Genomic DNA, 13922 nt, shown 5'->3' with positions numbered 1-13922 from the left:
CGTGAATCAGTTCAGCCAAATTATGCAACAGCAATAACCTTTGCAGGCATCCCATTGGTCGCTCGGCGTGCCGCTGAGGGGGCGTGCTTACAATGTTTGTTTACACTATTGGCCGCGTATGCGCAGGGGGGCGTGTCAGCTGGTTTCATTCACAAATCTACCAGAGCAGCGTCTCTCTGACATGTGAGTATCCCCTCTGTTTATACCATAGGGTTATACCGATGAAAACATGTCCCGGCTCCGCAAATGTGAGCGAGGAGGAAAAACGCTGCAGCTTCGGCAGATGAAGCGCCTCTCTGGTTTTGAATATAGGTTCATGCGTAAGCTAATACTATATACATGCTGTAGGCTAATTATATGTTGACATACATTGTTCCTAGAGCTACAGCCAGGGCTGGAAAGGGACAAAAGATCGGCCCACCAAAATCGACCAGACACCCCTCACCAATATGCTTCCACATATACCTACTGTATTATTCCTCCTAACCATATGAGTAGTAAGTGCACCAGTGCACTCATTCACACTCATTTACTTACTCTATGGTGATCAGAGTTGGCCATGAAGTACACAACTCATACTCAAGTAAGTAGCCTACAAGTCATTTTCACAGCAGCGTGGGATTAGCCAACGCCGATGCTGACAAAATAACCTCACCTCAGCCATTAGGACAGTTAGCCAAAGTTAAGACTGCATTAGGAAACTAGCTACAAAAACAATGTCAAATGGCTTTGGCTATGCAGCGCTGGATAACGCGAGTGATCACCCGCAGTAGGTGAAAGTCTCACTTTTATGATAGCGTTATGATTAGGCCTATGTTATAATCATTGACCTTAGTATAAATAATCATCATCATTGTCACTAAAGCCTAGTTCACACTACAGTCCGTCAGGCTGTGATCGGGAGTAAATCAGCAGCTGATCGGCAGTCGCCAGTCGTTATGTGTTAACTACTCAATGACACAACAAAAGGGCTCCCCGACACATTTCAGGTGACAGCCGCTGTCAGCTCTTGTAGTGTGTGACCCACTGTCACCGATCAGTCATGTAGTGTGAACGCCACAACGACTTCAAGACTCCCGTCACAGGACGGCAAGTTGTGTAGTATGAACAGCACGCTCAAAGTCGTGTAGTCTGCACGAGCCTTTACTCTACTTTCATTTCCTGTTCTCTCTGCCTGCTAAACTCTGTCGGCGGAGAGAGACGAGGAAGGAGAGAACTTCGGGTGCCTCTCAAGCAGCCGTGCACTGAATGTAGCTCGTCAATGTCATTTTTTGTGAACCGACCAATCACAGCCTGGATGGGGCGGGACATTTAAAAGTATCGACAGATAGGTGTCATCAACACTGGGGACGCTGGGGACAGGTCAGAATCAGAATGTCTCCATCACTTTTTGAAAGCTTTTGTTAAAAATGTTCTGAAAAAAAAGCCTGCAACGAGAAATGTTGAATAACAAATGAAACAATGCACAATACGGAAACATGCAATGCAACTGAAATATAGAAGAAACAAATGTGCATTGTCCAAAAGCTGACTGAATTATATTCCATTAGGCCTATATTTTTAAATTTTTAATTGTCACCCGTCACCTTAATTTTGTTTCCCTTCATGTAAATAAAGACATTTACTCCATAAATTGGATTAAGTCGTTAATGTTATAATATTCACTAGTTTCATTTTATGGTTGAGGATAGCGCGGGTGGAAATGTCTTTGGGTGAAACACGAAATTCAGGTGGCAGGTGAAAATTCAAAATATAAAAATATAATACAAAATAATGCAGTAATCAGTTGCTTATTTATTTTTTTTTAGCTTACTTTCTTGAACAACAGATATTTCTTCTATATTTACATTGCATTGCAGGTTTTCTTATTGTGCAAATAAATCTTTCTTATACCATTCATTTGTTAATTAACATTTCTTCTGTTTTTTGAGCATTTTTTAGAAATTCTTTCAAAAAGTGATGGGGCCAACACCTGCCAATTCAAACAGGGTCAAACAGGTCACAGATTGGCTTCACCTCCGCTCTCTCTGTTCTTTGGCCCCATGTCACTCAGCCCACCGCCCAGTAGGCTATGCCAGATTGGTCTGGTTCCTGAATCGAACCAATCAATTATTGGTCATAAAGTTACTGGCAGTCAGTTATATAGGGTTGGCAGGTGAAAAACAAACCCCTCCAAATATATAGGCTATGTTACAGTACTGCTAACGCAGTTCTTTAACTTTAACATGACACATGACACAGCTCAACAGTTCACTGGAAGCCATTCTTCAGTAATTCAGCCCTTTTATTCAGAAGGCATCACACAGCGTTGTGAGTCTAGATCAGGTCCAGATTTGTCCCTACTGGTCGACAAGTCACCAAAACAGGAAGAGAAAACGTTTCTAACCAATGAAATGACACACAGCCTACAGCAGCCCTTCGACCTACAGCCAGAGACCAGAGAGCGGTTGTGTGGTTCGCACCAGAGTTCGAGTCCGGCGTTTACACCAACCCAAACGAACCGCACCAAGAGGGTTAACGCTCCAGGGTCTGGTCCAACTGGACAAATCATGGCTCTCAATGCAGAATATTTCAGTGTGACTACCAGAAAAGGATCCACGTGTGACTAAAAGACAGATAGTGGCTGGCTGATGATTTTGCTGAACTAAATTATCAATGTGTAGCCTACTGGGCTGCTTCCAACAAAATGATGAATGCTTTAAATGTGAAAAACAATCATTTATCCCTGTTCCTGCCAGCAATGCCATGAAATAGCCTATGAACTGTCCACCCACTAAAATATATGCAATTCGCATATACAGTAGACATGGAATATATATTTAATTTTGTTCCTTTGTCAAAATTTTTTAACTGTATTATATATTTGAGACTACTGGCAGCAGGTATAGTGCAGACAGGACACAACAGCAGGAGTGTGTATTGTTTCCCAGCTGTCCTGGTTTCCAGGTGAAACATGATATGTTGCTCAGCCCCTGCAAAGCAGGTGGAGACAGTTCACAGTTTAGTCTCTCTTTAGGCCTCTGTCTTCCCTCAGGCAGGTCAGATTTCTGTTGTGGTGTCTCGCTCTCAACACACCTACTTGTGCATTTGGCCTTACAGGAACTCCTGCATGCTTTCACTACCTGACCGCCTGCATGCTTTCACATGAGCACAGGCCTCAAAACAATCGACTAACAAAATGATATTCAATATTATTAAATATAATTAAGCTCTCTTAAATAATTCTTCAGATAAACCACAGGATCATCTACTGTGCCAGCCTACATGTAACCCGAGGACAAAAGCATCAGGAGTGAAGTGAATCTACAAAAAAAAAATTATTATAATTTTTTTTATTATAATAAAATAAATTTATATATATATAAATTCATATTATTTCAGATATGCAGATATCATTCCATCATTCTGGCTTGAGTAACCCAACTGATGGCTGTAGTTTCCATATTAGGGACCAATTTGACACACTGCACTTTGACCCACTCCATCGACAAACCACCATCCATGGTGGTAGGCTTAACATGGTCACCGGTCACTCCTATTGAATTCTCAGGAACAACAAAACAAAAGAAAATATTGAGAAAAGAATGAAGAGAAAAACACACAGATACCAGGTGGGGGATGGGATGAAAGGGGGGAAGGGAGTTGGAAAGATGGAAATGATGGGGGTGGTCTTCAACAACATGAACTCAGAGGAGGTTCATTGGGTTCATGTGTTGCAGAGGAATGCTGCTGGGCGTGGAAAGCTTTAGCCATCGATCTGGTCCCTGTATGCACAAACAGGAACCTTCCCCTCAGTTTACTACTAAACATTAACTATTATTGTGTTTTGACAATAAGATGAGGGGGTGGCTTGCTCACCAGGTGTTGAGGTTACCAAGTGTGTGCATGTAACTGCAAGGATCAAAGACAGTACTGTCAATCAATCAAGGACACAACCTGTTGTGTGTGCGTATGCTGAGGAGAGGGTTCAGTGGGTTCATGTGTATGTTGTGCATAGGGGGGCGGGGGAAGGGCAGCTTATTCATTCCTGACATGCAAAGAGCTTAGAGACCTCCACCACTCCTCGTGCTTTAACCTGGTGTTTCACATGTAAAAATACCAGTAAAAGCCGACATACTAAGTGATCTGCAATTAAGTTTTGTAGGGAGAGAATAGATATGATGAGTCTGGGACAGATAATGTCTGTGGTTTACAAATATATAGTGCTGGTATACTGCACTCAATGTATGTTTCAAGACTGGGTCATTGAGTTCACTTTGTAGAGGGGGAGGCTGCTACATGAATGAATGACTTACTGCATTATAGTTAAATCCCTATAACTTACATTTTTAAGTGTTAACAATAGAAACACAATGACACAAAATAGAAAAAAGATATTATTCTTTTTTATTTCATTATTCGCCTTTTAACTCCTATCTTTAGCCATGTTTCTTTCCCCAGCTGGGCAACCTGAACAATGACAACCTTTGTTGCACAAGAATGCTACGTTTAGGGTTGTTTGTAACATCAAGTTGAGTCACACAACCTGTTTGTCCGTTTAAATTATAAGACAGCTGAAGAAAGTATAGAGAATGCACATATCTTGAGGGAAAATGGCAAGAAATATACACAACTTAAACAACAAACCTGTTATATTAGCCAATATCTATCAGATAGGGTTAAAGAATTATGTTAGAATAATTTCCTGCCCTGTTCCTGGAAATGTGACATCTTCTATAGGTGTTTGTTCCTATAGGATCGTCAAGTAAGACATAGCTCTTGAAGAGACTTATGAAAACAGCTGAAGAACGGAGGAGGGAGCTGTGGGGGTGTATATTAGCATTAGCTGGTTGTGAAAGTTGGATTGTGTCATTGAATCAAATCGGGGTTATTGATGTTGCCTGGAGACTGACTCTGCAAACTATCAAACACATGAGTGCTCTACTCCACTATAATGTATGTTAACATGTTCTGTGTGGTTAGGTGTGGCTGGAGACAGTTATTAAAAATGATATTTAAATATATAATATCTGTTGACTATAGATAATGATGATTGGTTTAATGTGCCTGAATGGATTTTACATAACAGCAATCCCGATAAATGATAAAGATAAATGTATTTCTCCGTTTGATTACAGGCTTCTTCTCCACTGATTAGAGGTCTGGCATCCTCCTGCCTATGCTTTGCTGGTGTCAGTTCTTCGTGCATTTCAATTAAACCTAAATCAGTAGTGAGCTGGGTTGCATATGGTTTCTTTTTTTTCCTGATGCGTTCAGTATGCTCGTGCTCTTGTGTTTTGGGGGTGAATGTGAGGGGGCAGGGCATAAGCGCTGTGTACATCAGATATATTAAACATAATTGTGCACCGCTCGGGCCGGCGCCGTAGTGCGTGCGTGTGTGTGTTTACACCCACTCGCTGTAGTAGAGCAGCCCTGCCCGACAGCATACACACGAGCGACACATGAGTGGGCAGGACCGTGAGTGCCTGGGTCACCGTCCAATCAAAGGATAGTAAAGCAATCACTGGCTGGAAGGGTTGGCCAATGGTGCGCGCCACAGCCGGGACGGCAGCCAATAGAATGCGCGCAAAACGTGGGCACGTGGATCCGCGCACATGTTGACGTTCGTAAACTGCCGAGATAAAACTGCCAGCAAAGACACAAATCGATGAACTGCCGGGCGGTGTGTGTGTGACAGAGAGCTGAGAGAGGCTGGGCGCCCCGATGTTGCTCCGGCTACGGAGAGTGTATTAACGGATCTGTCGTATCAAAATTAGGAGAGAAGCCGTTTACGATTGTTTCTGGCAGCTGCTGTTTTATCTCACATTACTGAAGGTGAGTATCTCCAACGGTTTTTCTTTTTGTTTGTTTTATAGCTAACGTTTCCTGAAGTTGGCCGGCTAGCCTAAAGGAATTTCCTGTCCCGCTGTATCCTCTATGTGCTCCCGGTAGCCTGTGTTAATAAAGCCAAAAGCTATTTCTTCTCACGTGGCGTTGCTCCATCTATTTTTGTTAATTTTACGTGCGGTTGTGTGTGTGTGTGTGTATATATATATATATATATATATATATATATATATATATATATATATGGCTTTTTAAGTTAGCAGAACATTACATTGATGATTCATTTTTTCTCTTATATTTCATGTTTACCTTGCTGCCCTGTCACCCGGCTTGATTTCTGATATTTCAAATTATGTATATTTGTTAAATTGTATGGAAGATTTTGTGTAGATATGCGGGGTGTTAGTCTCTGGGTATAGTAGTGCGCGCACACACACACACAGACAGGCAGCCAACACCTGAAACGCAGCCTCATGATCCATACCTACCTGTGCAGACTGTACTGACACATGCACCACCAGCGCCTACACCCCTATCCCATCCCACTCTTCTACCCCCAACCCTATCCCACCCACCATAGGCATAGGAATGAGGGGGCAATGCAATTAGTGTGATCTTCCACTATTTGTTTCAGTTGTCTCGTGCAGATGCATGTAAACAACGTGACATTTGATTTTAAGAGGAATCAACTGCCCTGAAGGGAAGCCAGCCATGAGACACACATAAAATTTGAATGGAAAGGCTGGAAAAGCTTGTTGAAAATGCTCTCTAGATATTATTTTTGTCTGCTAAAATCTCTACCACTCTTCTTTGTCTGTGAGGGAGTTCAGACTTTATTTCACATGCTGATAAAAGCTAAGTGTTGGTGTGTGTATGTTGCTGAGTGTGTTTGTGTGACCACTCTAATCCCCCCCCCCCCCCCCCCCTGTTGTTGGGATCAGAGACCAGCAGGCACTCAGAGATTACAGAAAGAGAGAGAAAGAACGGGGAAGACAGTTGACAGAGAGAGGCACATGGCCGGAGATGGAGAATGTAAAATGTGAGTAAGTGAGGAATAGGAGGAGGAGGAGGGCTGGTCTGTGGAAGAGGAAAGGAAGAAGAGTATCAGGCTTGTGCGCATAACGAACAGGATGAGCTGAAGGGAGAGTAGAGAGTAATGAGAGGCATACAGAAACGCAGCCATAGAGGAAGGAAAGGTTTGTGTGTGTGTGTGTGTGTGTGACTCCAAGGGGGATGGAGAGTAAGCCTGAGACAGAGAGGAGGGGCTAGAGAGAGCACCGGAGGCAGTGGGAGAGAGAGAGACTGCCTATTCTGATTTCACTACTCTACAAGCTCCCATCCCCCTCACATTTTACTCTCCTCTCCAGTCTCCAATCTCCTCAATGGAAGCCAGACATGCGCTACCATTGTGTGCCTACTGCCTACCCCCAGTCCCACTCTGCACCATGTTAAACTAGGGCACTGGTATATGCCCACCATTTTGAGTAATTGGGGTTATTATTTTTGGGAGAGAGGTAGGGGGAAAAAATGGAGTTTTGCCAAAATGGAAAGCAGTTCTTTTGAAATTATTTTTTCATTTGTTGTCTGCCTCTCACTCTAGTGACAATTTTAAAAAACATGCTGGTTTTTAGTCTTCAGCCAAGCCCTTTTGTTTTTGTTTCTTTCTAAGCTGAATTGACTGTCATGATAACCCTAACCCTCTGCTGCTGCCCCAACAGCAATGCAGTCCCAGGGCAGCACTTCCTCTCAACCCTCCTTTGATTCCCTGAGCTCCAGTGACAGCCTCTTGTTCAGCGACTCTGAGCAGGCAGAGGACGACACAGACGTCTTCCTGACAGACAGTTCTTCCTCAGTCATCGTCGGTGCCGTGGGCGGGGCCACGACCAATGGAGACAGAGGGTCGGAGAGTCCCGGGTCGAGGTGGATGTGTGGCGGCTTCCCCGATGAAGAGGAGTCATACGGGTCAGAGAACACCGGCAAGGCAGCTTGCATCAGCTTGGACGAGACAGATCCGACAGGCCAGAGCGCAAAATCACAGGGAGACCTGCTGTTTGCGCAGAAGGTAAGGGACTGGCTGGAGGGGACAAAGAGTGATAAGAAGAGCCCAGCAGACTGATTCAGACAGCAAGGCCTAACACAAACTTCCCTATCATCTCCTCCTCTTCCTCTGCCAGTGTGCTGAGCTACAGGGTTTTGTCAGGCCCCTGCTGGAGCTGCTGAATGGACTGAAGAGGGGCCGATTCGACCGGGGTAAGCATCCTTAATATTGATGCGTCCAGACGAGCATGTGGGTGTTGGTGGAAAAATGGATAAGACACATTAATGGATAAGACACTTTGGTCTGACAGACCCGGGTTCAATTCCCTACTGTGACACATCCACCAATGTGTCTCAGAGGCGTGCGACCTCTGACATATATAGCAATTGTAAGTGGCTTTGGATAAAAAGCGTCGGCTAAAATGAATACAGTAAATGTGTGGAGACTGGCAGCTACAGTTGTAGATGCTGAACACCAGTTTATATGGTCTCAGTGGCCTCAGCCCGTTGTATTAGAGAGTGCTCCTTTGTGCAGCAGCCTGTATTGACGCAGCCTATTGATGCAGTCCAAAGTGCACCGTGTGTGAAGCGACAGTCTTGTGGCTGACTCATCAGCTCACGAGAGTTCACTGATTTCACAGAGTGAAGTGTGTGTGTGTGTGTGTGTGTGTGTGTGTCATTCAGAGAGAAAGCGAGCCTGTTTACATGTGCATGCTTTTTTTTTCTTGACTATGGAGTGTTTGAGTGTAAATGCTGACTGACTGATTATGTTTTTGATTGACAGGTTTAAGCAGTTTCCAGCAGAGTGTTGCTATGGATCGAATCCAGAGGATTGTGGGGGTTTTACAGAGACCTAACAGCGGGTAAGATGTCATGCACGCTGTCCCATCCTCTAATCTTGGTGTTTCAAACTATATGTTACTCATTTTCACCTTGTCTGTCTTTGCATCATGAGACAAGACATCTTAATTAGATTTTAGCATGTTAATGATTAATTATTAAATTGGAGTTGCAACAAGTGGCGACCAGTGAGATAGTCGTCCATTTCAAGCCTCATTTCCTGTTCCATGTTTTATTAAACAGTCCTTAGGATAGGTAGAGTTACAGCATCCACAGGCAGTTCAGAGAAACACTAAAGTTATCTAAATCTACATGCAGGGCCATAATAGTCCAGATGTTTTCCTTTACATAGTTGCCATCTGTTCCTCACTTTACAAATTACTATCTTTCAATGTTTGTAGGGAGAAGTACCTGAACACCCTGCTCCAGGTGGAGATGTTGCTGAAGCTTTGGTTTCCTCAGATCTCCACTCAGCCTGTCTCAGCAGCCTCCAGCATCGCCACGTCCCCCGCTCGCTCTTTCCAAGACACTTCAAGCGCCACCCCGCCACACAAGCACAGGGATCAGTTACATATTCCAGTCAAGGTGAGAACACACACATTCCCGTGTGTGCAAGAGCGTACTTTAATACCTCATGACAACACCATCTCCCCTTCCACTAACACCACCAGAAATTGAGTTCTGTATTCACTTGCCAATGAATCTCCTGCTCACTTTCCAGAAGCGCAGACTCAGCTGGACAGGTACGGACTCCCCCACGCCTTCCCCAGTGCTTCTCAAGTGCGCTCATATCAAGTCAGAAGACAAAAGGTTGAAGCAAGACCGTGACGAAAGGGACGGCCCTCCTTCTCCATCACTGGCATCTAATGCAAGCCAAATGGCCGGTAACCGCCAGCTAAATCTGGACACAAAGGGAAAGGACAGTGACAGAGAGGAACTAGGCAAGCTACCAAATTACAAAACTAGTCAACGCTCTGAGCCGAGCCTGACGTGGGTCCACCTTGCCCCCATCCTGTCCCCACGAAAAGCCTGCCCTTCACATGAGGGCAGAACAGCGGCGGGTAACAATGAAAACCAGCCTGTCGCTGCCGTCCTCCCACCCCGCAGGAGGGGCAGTCCAGCTATGCAAGACAGCTCTATCTCTTCTACCACGACCTACAAGCACCCCAAAAATCTGAAGAAGCCAGTCCGGTGCCAAAGCCAGCCTGTTGCTGCACAACACAGCGAGAATGAAACCGTTGAGGCCTGTCAGGGTCAAAGTCAATCCCCTCAGGTCACACTTAAGCCCTTGCCCAGGGTGGGCCCAACCCCCTTAGAGACCTGATGCATCGATCAAGCAAAGAGCCGGCAGCCTTGCTTTGTTACACCACTGTGGGCTAAGAGCTGCTGAGGGAGGAAGAAGGCCTATGATTATAGATGCATTAAAGACAGGAAGGGGAGGAAAGGCGATAGATCTTGAAGACAAATGATGATCATACAAATCTATCAGAGTTGATAAAAACAATTACACAATAATTTGAACATGTGCACTAAAGCAGCTGTGGCTGGGGGGGGGGGGGGGTAGTGAAGAACACCTCATAGGCTATTTACAGCTTATTGAGTAATGATTAATGGAGATTTTGAGGAGCAACTAATACTTTCTCCTCAGCATGAAAGCAATCAGTATATTCAGAGATGACTGTTTCGGGCAGACTTGATTTGAAATTAGAAAGGTTGATGTCAGTGTTCAGAATGGAAGCTCCCAAAGTTTATTGTGATGAGGTAACACAGATTGAGCTGAATTTGATTCTAGTCTCATGGCAGGAGACACAAACTTTCACTCACTTGTAGATAGAATAGAGGCGTCAGGCTTGAAGAGGAAAAGTGACTGCGATGTCACTGAAAATGTTGTAGCTAGTGTTGTGTGGAATACAGTGTACAGAAGGCAACATTATACTGTATATGCGGTGTGTTGGGAGTCATTGGAGACTGTGGTGGAAAAAACGATGTCGTCAATTACGAATGTAATCCAAGAACTGTTCGGGGCACTTGGCTGGCAGATCTGCGGCGAGGCATCGAGACGAGTGACATCACGGCGATCAGAGGTCACACAATGTTGCTTGTCATGCTGCGGGTCCGAAGTTTGTGCCCCGGTCGTCCACTGCCAACCGACGGGCAATCAGTGTCATGTAAATCCAAGAAAAACTTTTAACAGACCAGCCGGAGGAAAACACAAGGACCACTCAAAGACTTATGACTCTTGAAGTCCCACAGTTAATTTATTCATGTGTTGATTGGACACTGCATTTATTTATTGTTTGTATTTATTTATTGGCCAGCTGAATATCATCTGCTGTGCGCTTGCATGGTTTGGCCTAAAGTTTTTGTGAGGCAACTGGGAAGATGACAGTTTGTGGGTTTTTTTTATTGCTGTCATGAGGAGAAAAAAAACAAATACAGAAGCGAAATCTGAACTATTGGACTACTGTGCCTTTTACCAAATACGATGTGTTCATAAGAGCATTTGGTGCTTTCAGTGCATTCATGCTGCGTTTTGATTGTTTGCTTTTATTTCACAAAAGCCTACATGTAATCATTTTCATTGTGCTTCTCAAGTTAACGCACAGCATAAAAACCGACAGTATCATCAACTATCTACTGCTTAAAAACCGGGGTCCAGCTTTAGTATTCTGACATCAACGGTTAATCCAAACTTCTTACATCTCCAACTTTTACACACACCAAACAGAAGTGGCTACTATTTCTCCAGGGGTTATTAAAGTGTAGCCTTCAGGGCTTTTGGTGCGTTCCATTTACCTCGGAGGTCGGAGCTGGGAATGACGTCACACCTGAGCTGACGGCGTTCCAGTTAACAAGTTGGAAAACCTTGCTCCTCCAGCCGTTGTTTACAACTAGCCAGGCTTAGCCATTGTTACGCTGGTTGATTTAAAAAAAAAAACAAAAAAAAACCACACACATTGTGCGGGATTTACTCATACTAAACACTGTAGCAGCACCTCCACAGACAGCAGTTGGACAGCACTTTGTGTACGAAAAATTATGAGACACAGTACACAGAAATGCTAATAAACAGTATAAACTACAGCTTTCAAAGTGTTTCACAGTGTTAATACTCAGAGCAGCCATCTTGGATCACAAAGTCGGAGTAGTGCGTTTCTCCAGACTTTCCATGTCGGAAATCCGACTTAAGGGGGCGTTCCCTTTGAAATTTCCGACTTTGAACGTGGAAATTCCGACTTCCTATGTCAAATGGAACGCACTATTGTCTTTTGTTTCTGAACGACAGAGGAACCAACTGCACTTATAGCTGGTGCTGTGAAAAACTTGAAAAAAACAACACAGAAAATATAAATGTAATTAAGGGAGGTAAATCTTTATTTGCACCACGCTCTACTGCTGCTATTGTTATTCTAATTTAGATGTTTGACGCCTCTCTTTATTTGGAAATGTACTCATAATCTTCTAAATGTAGAAGGGGTTTTAGCGATGTGATTGGATTTACCTATATTGCAAAAGTATTGTAAATATTTAGACTAAAATATTTTTTAAATTGGTATGAGTGGTTCATACATTACAGAAATCAAGAGGAGGGATATCCGAGTACCAGACTCCTCCAAAAAGCACCGCATGTGAACACAGAGCCGCTGGCAGCCTCCATGTTACTGCCTATGTTTGTGGAGGAAGGAGTGTACAAACCCTCGGTCACAGACTCAGAGTCAGACTGTCTTACCCCATCCTGTCCTCAGATGTGGCAGTATGTTATGCCAGACGCTGGTCAAAGGCTCGGAGGAAGGGGGGGTCCACCCCTTTCCTCTTTTTATACGGTTGTGGTATGACAGAGAAACCAATTGCACTTATTTCTTATTGTTTGTCCTTTTTCATGTACGTTTTCTACTGGAGCTGCTCCACTGCTAATTGATCAGAAAATGTCTTCTCAAATTGTAAAAGCTGACTATAGTTCCCCTCTCGGCTGCCCTCCCCTCCCCCACTCTGCTGCATTCGTCTGCCCTTGCCCTCTCTCCTTCATCTCCCACCCGCCCTCACGCTAGTATGTTTTCTTTCTAAACTTAACTCTATCTTTCTCACACCCCCATCTTTACACAACATTACTTCTCTGGTTACTTTTCCAACAGTAATAAAGAGGAGAAAATCTTTTAATAAATAACAATTTTTAAAAGCTGAACTTTCTGCCTATATTAATTCGCTTGTTTTGTGAGTTTTTTTGTACACTTGTATGCGTTTAAACATTTACATATTTGATTAGATTTTTGACATAATATGCAATGATGTGAGTAAGACTTGTGTTTTGGAAAGCAGCTCTCACTAAGCAGATGTGCGACGCGATGGGGTGCATTTTTACAAACTACATTTTGAAGAGGGAGGGGGGTGGTGAAGGGAAGGAGAGGTGGCAGGGTGTGAGACTACAGCCTCGGTAATCTGACTAGCAATAGTAGGGGGGCTGGCTGATCCTCCAACCAGCTGCTTCTACAGAACGCAAACACTACTGTACTTTATATGTGTCTTCATATGGCTTGGTTGTTTATTTCATGAGGTCACAATGAGTGAATACCCACTATAGGTAGTAGAGAAGTGCCTGGTGTGGTTGTGTCTGTGGTGCATCCTTGGTGCTGTAATAGATCAGTCAAACAGGGGCTCAAGTCTGATCTCTGAACCAAGGCATGCTGATTTCAGTCCCTCTAAAAAAAAATGCAAGAGTCAAAGGTGAACCGTACTGATCACTCACCAAAACATCCTGCTAAACCCATAAAACTGCGCTGTGTTGGCAGTGATGTATTTTCTATACTAAACGAGAGGTAATTTTAGATCTTGACGAAAAACTTCCAGTATTATGTTACATAAATGAATGTTAATTTTACATCACAATATGCTGTAAATCATTGGTGAAAATAGGCACAGCTGTAGACAAAAAGCTTTGTACTAATTTCATAGCTGCAAATACTAGCTGATTGTCAGAAAATGTGTAGGAAACTATTTTGATAATCGATTGATTGTTTTCAAACAAAAACTACAAATATTCTCTGGTTCCAGCTTCACTAACGTGAGGATTTGCTGTTTTATATCACTGTAAAGTGAATGTCTTTGGATTTTGGGCTGAAGGTCAGACAAAATAAACAATTTGGGCTCATGGAAATTTCAATGGAAATTTTTCACTCAAATATTAAATGTCATTTGACTCAAATTCACAAATTAAAAATGCT

At 43.5% G+C, this 13922-nt stretch overlaps 1 protein-coding gene across 1 annotated transcript; it reads left to right on the top strand.

The window, feature by feature from the left end:
• Window positions 1-5620: 5620 nt before the first annotated feature.
• Window positions 5621-12886, top strand: LOC119897558 (circadian-associated transcriptional repressor-like). Its single transcript, XM_038711353.1, has 6 exons — window positions 5621-5814; window positions 7545-7888; window positions 8001-8076; window positions 8648-8726; window positions 9105-9288; window positions 9425-12886. Exons 2-6 carry the CDS (start codon window positions 7547-7549, stop codon window positions 10025-10027), a joined length of 1284 nt encoding a protein of 427 aa, XP_038567281.1. The 5' UTR covers window positions 5621-5814; window positions 7545-7546; the 3' UTR covers window positions 10028-12886.
• Window positions 12887-13922: the final 1036 nt, after the last annotated feature.

The sequence above is a fragment of the Micropterus salmoides genome, unplaced genomic scaffold (genome assembly GCF_014851395.1).
Source record: "Micropterus salmoides isolate LMB-PRFRI ecotype aquatic unplaced genomic scaffold, ASM1485139v1 Ms_hic_scaffold_11, whole genome shotgun sequence".
NCBI classification, from domain to species: Eukaryota; Metazoa; Chordata; class Actinopteri; order Centrarchiformes; family Centrarchidae; genus Micropterus; species Micropterus salmoides.
Note: the sequence above shows the minus strand (reverse complement) of the source record. Positions and strands in the feature narration are given on the sequence as shown.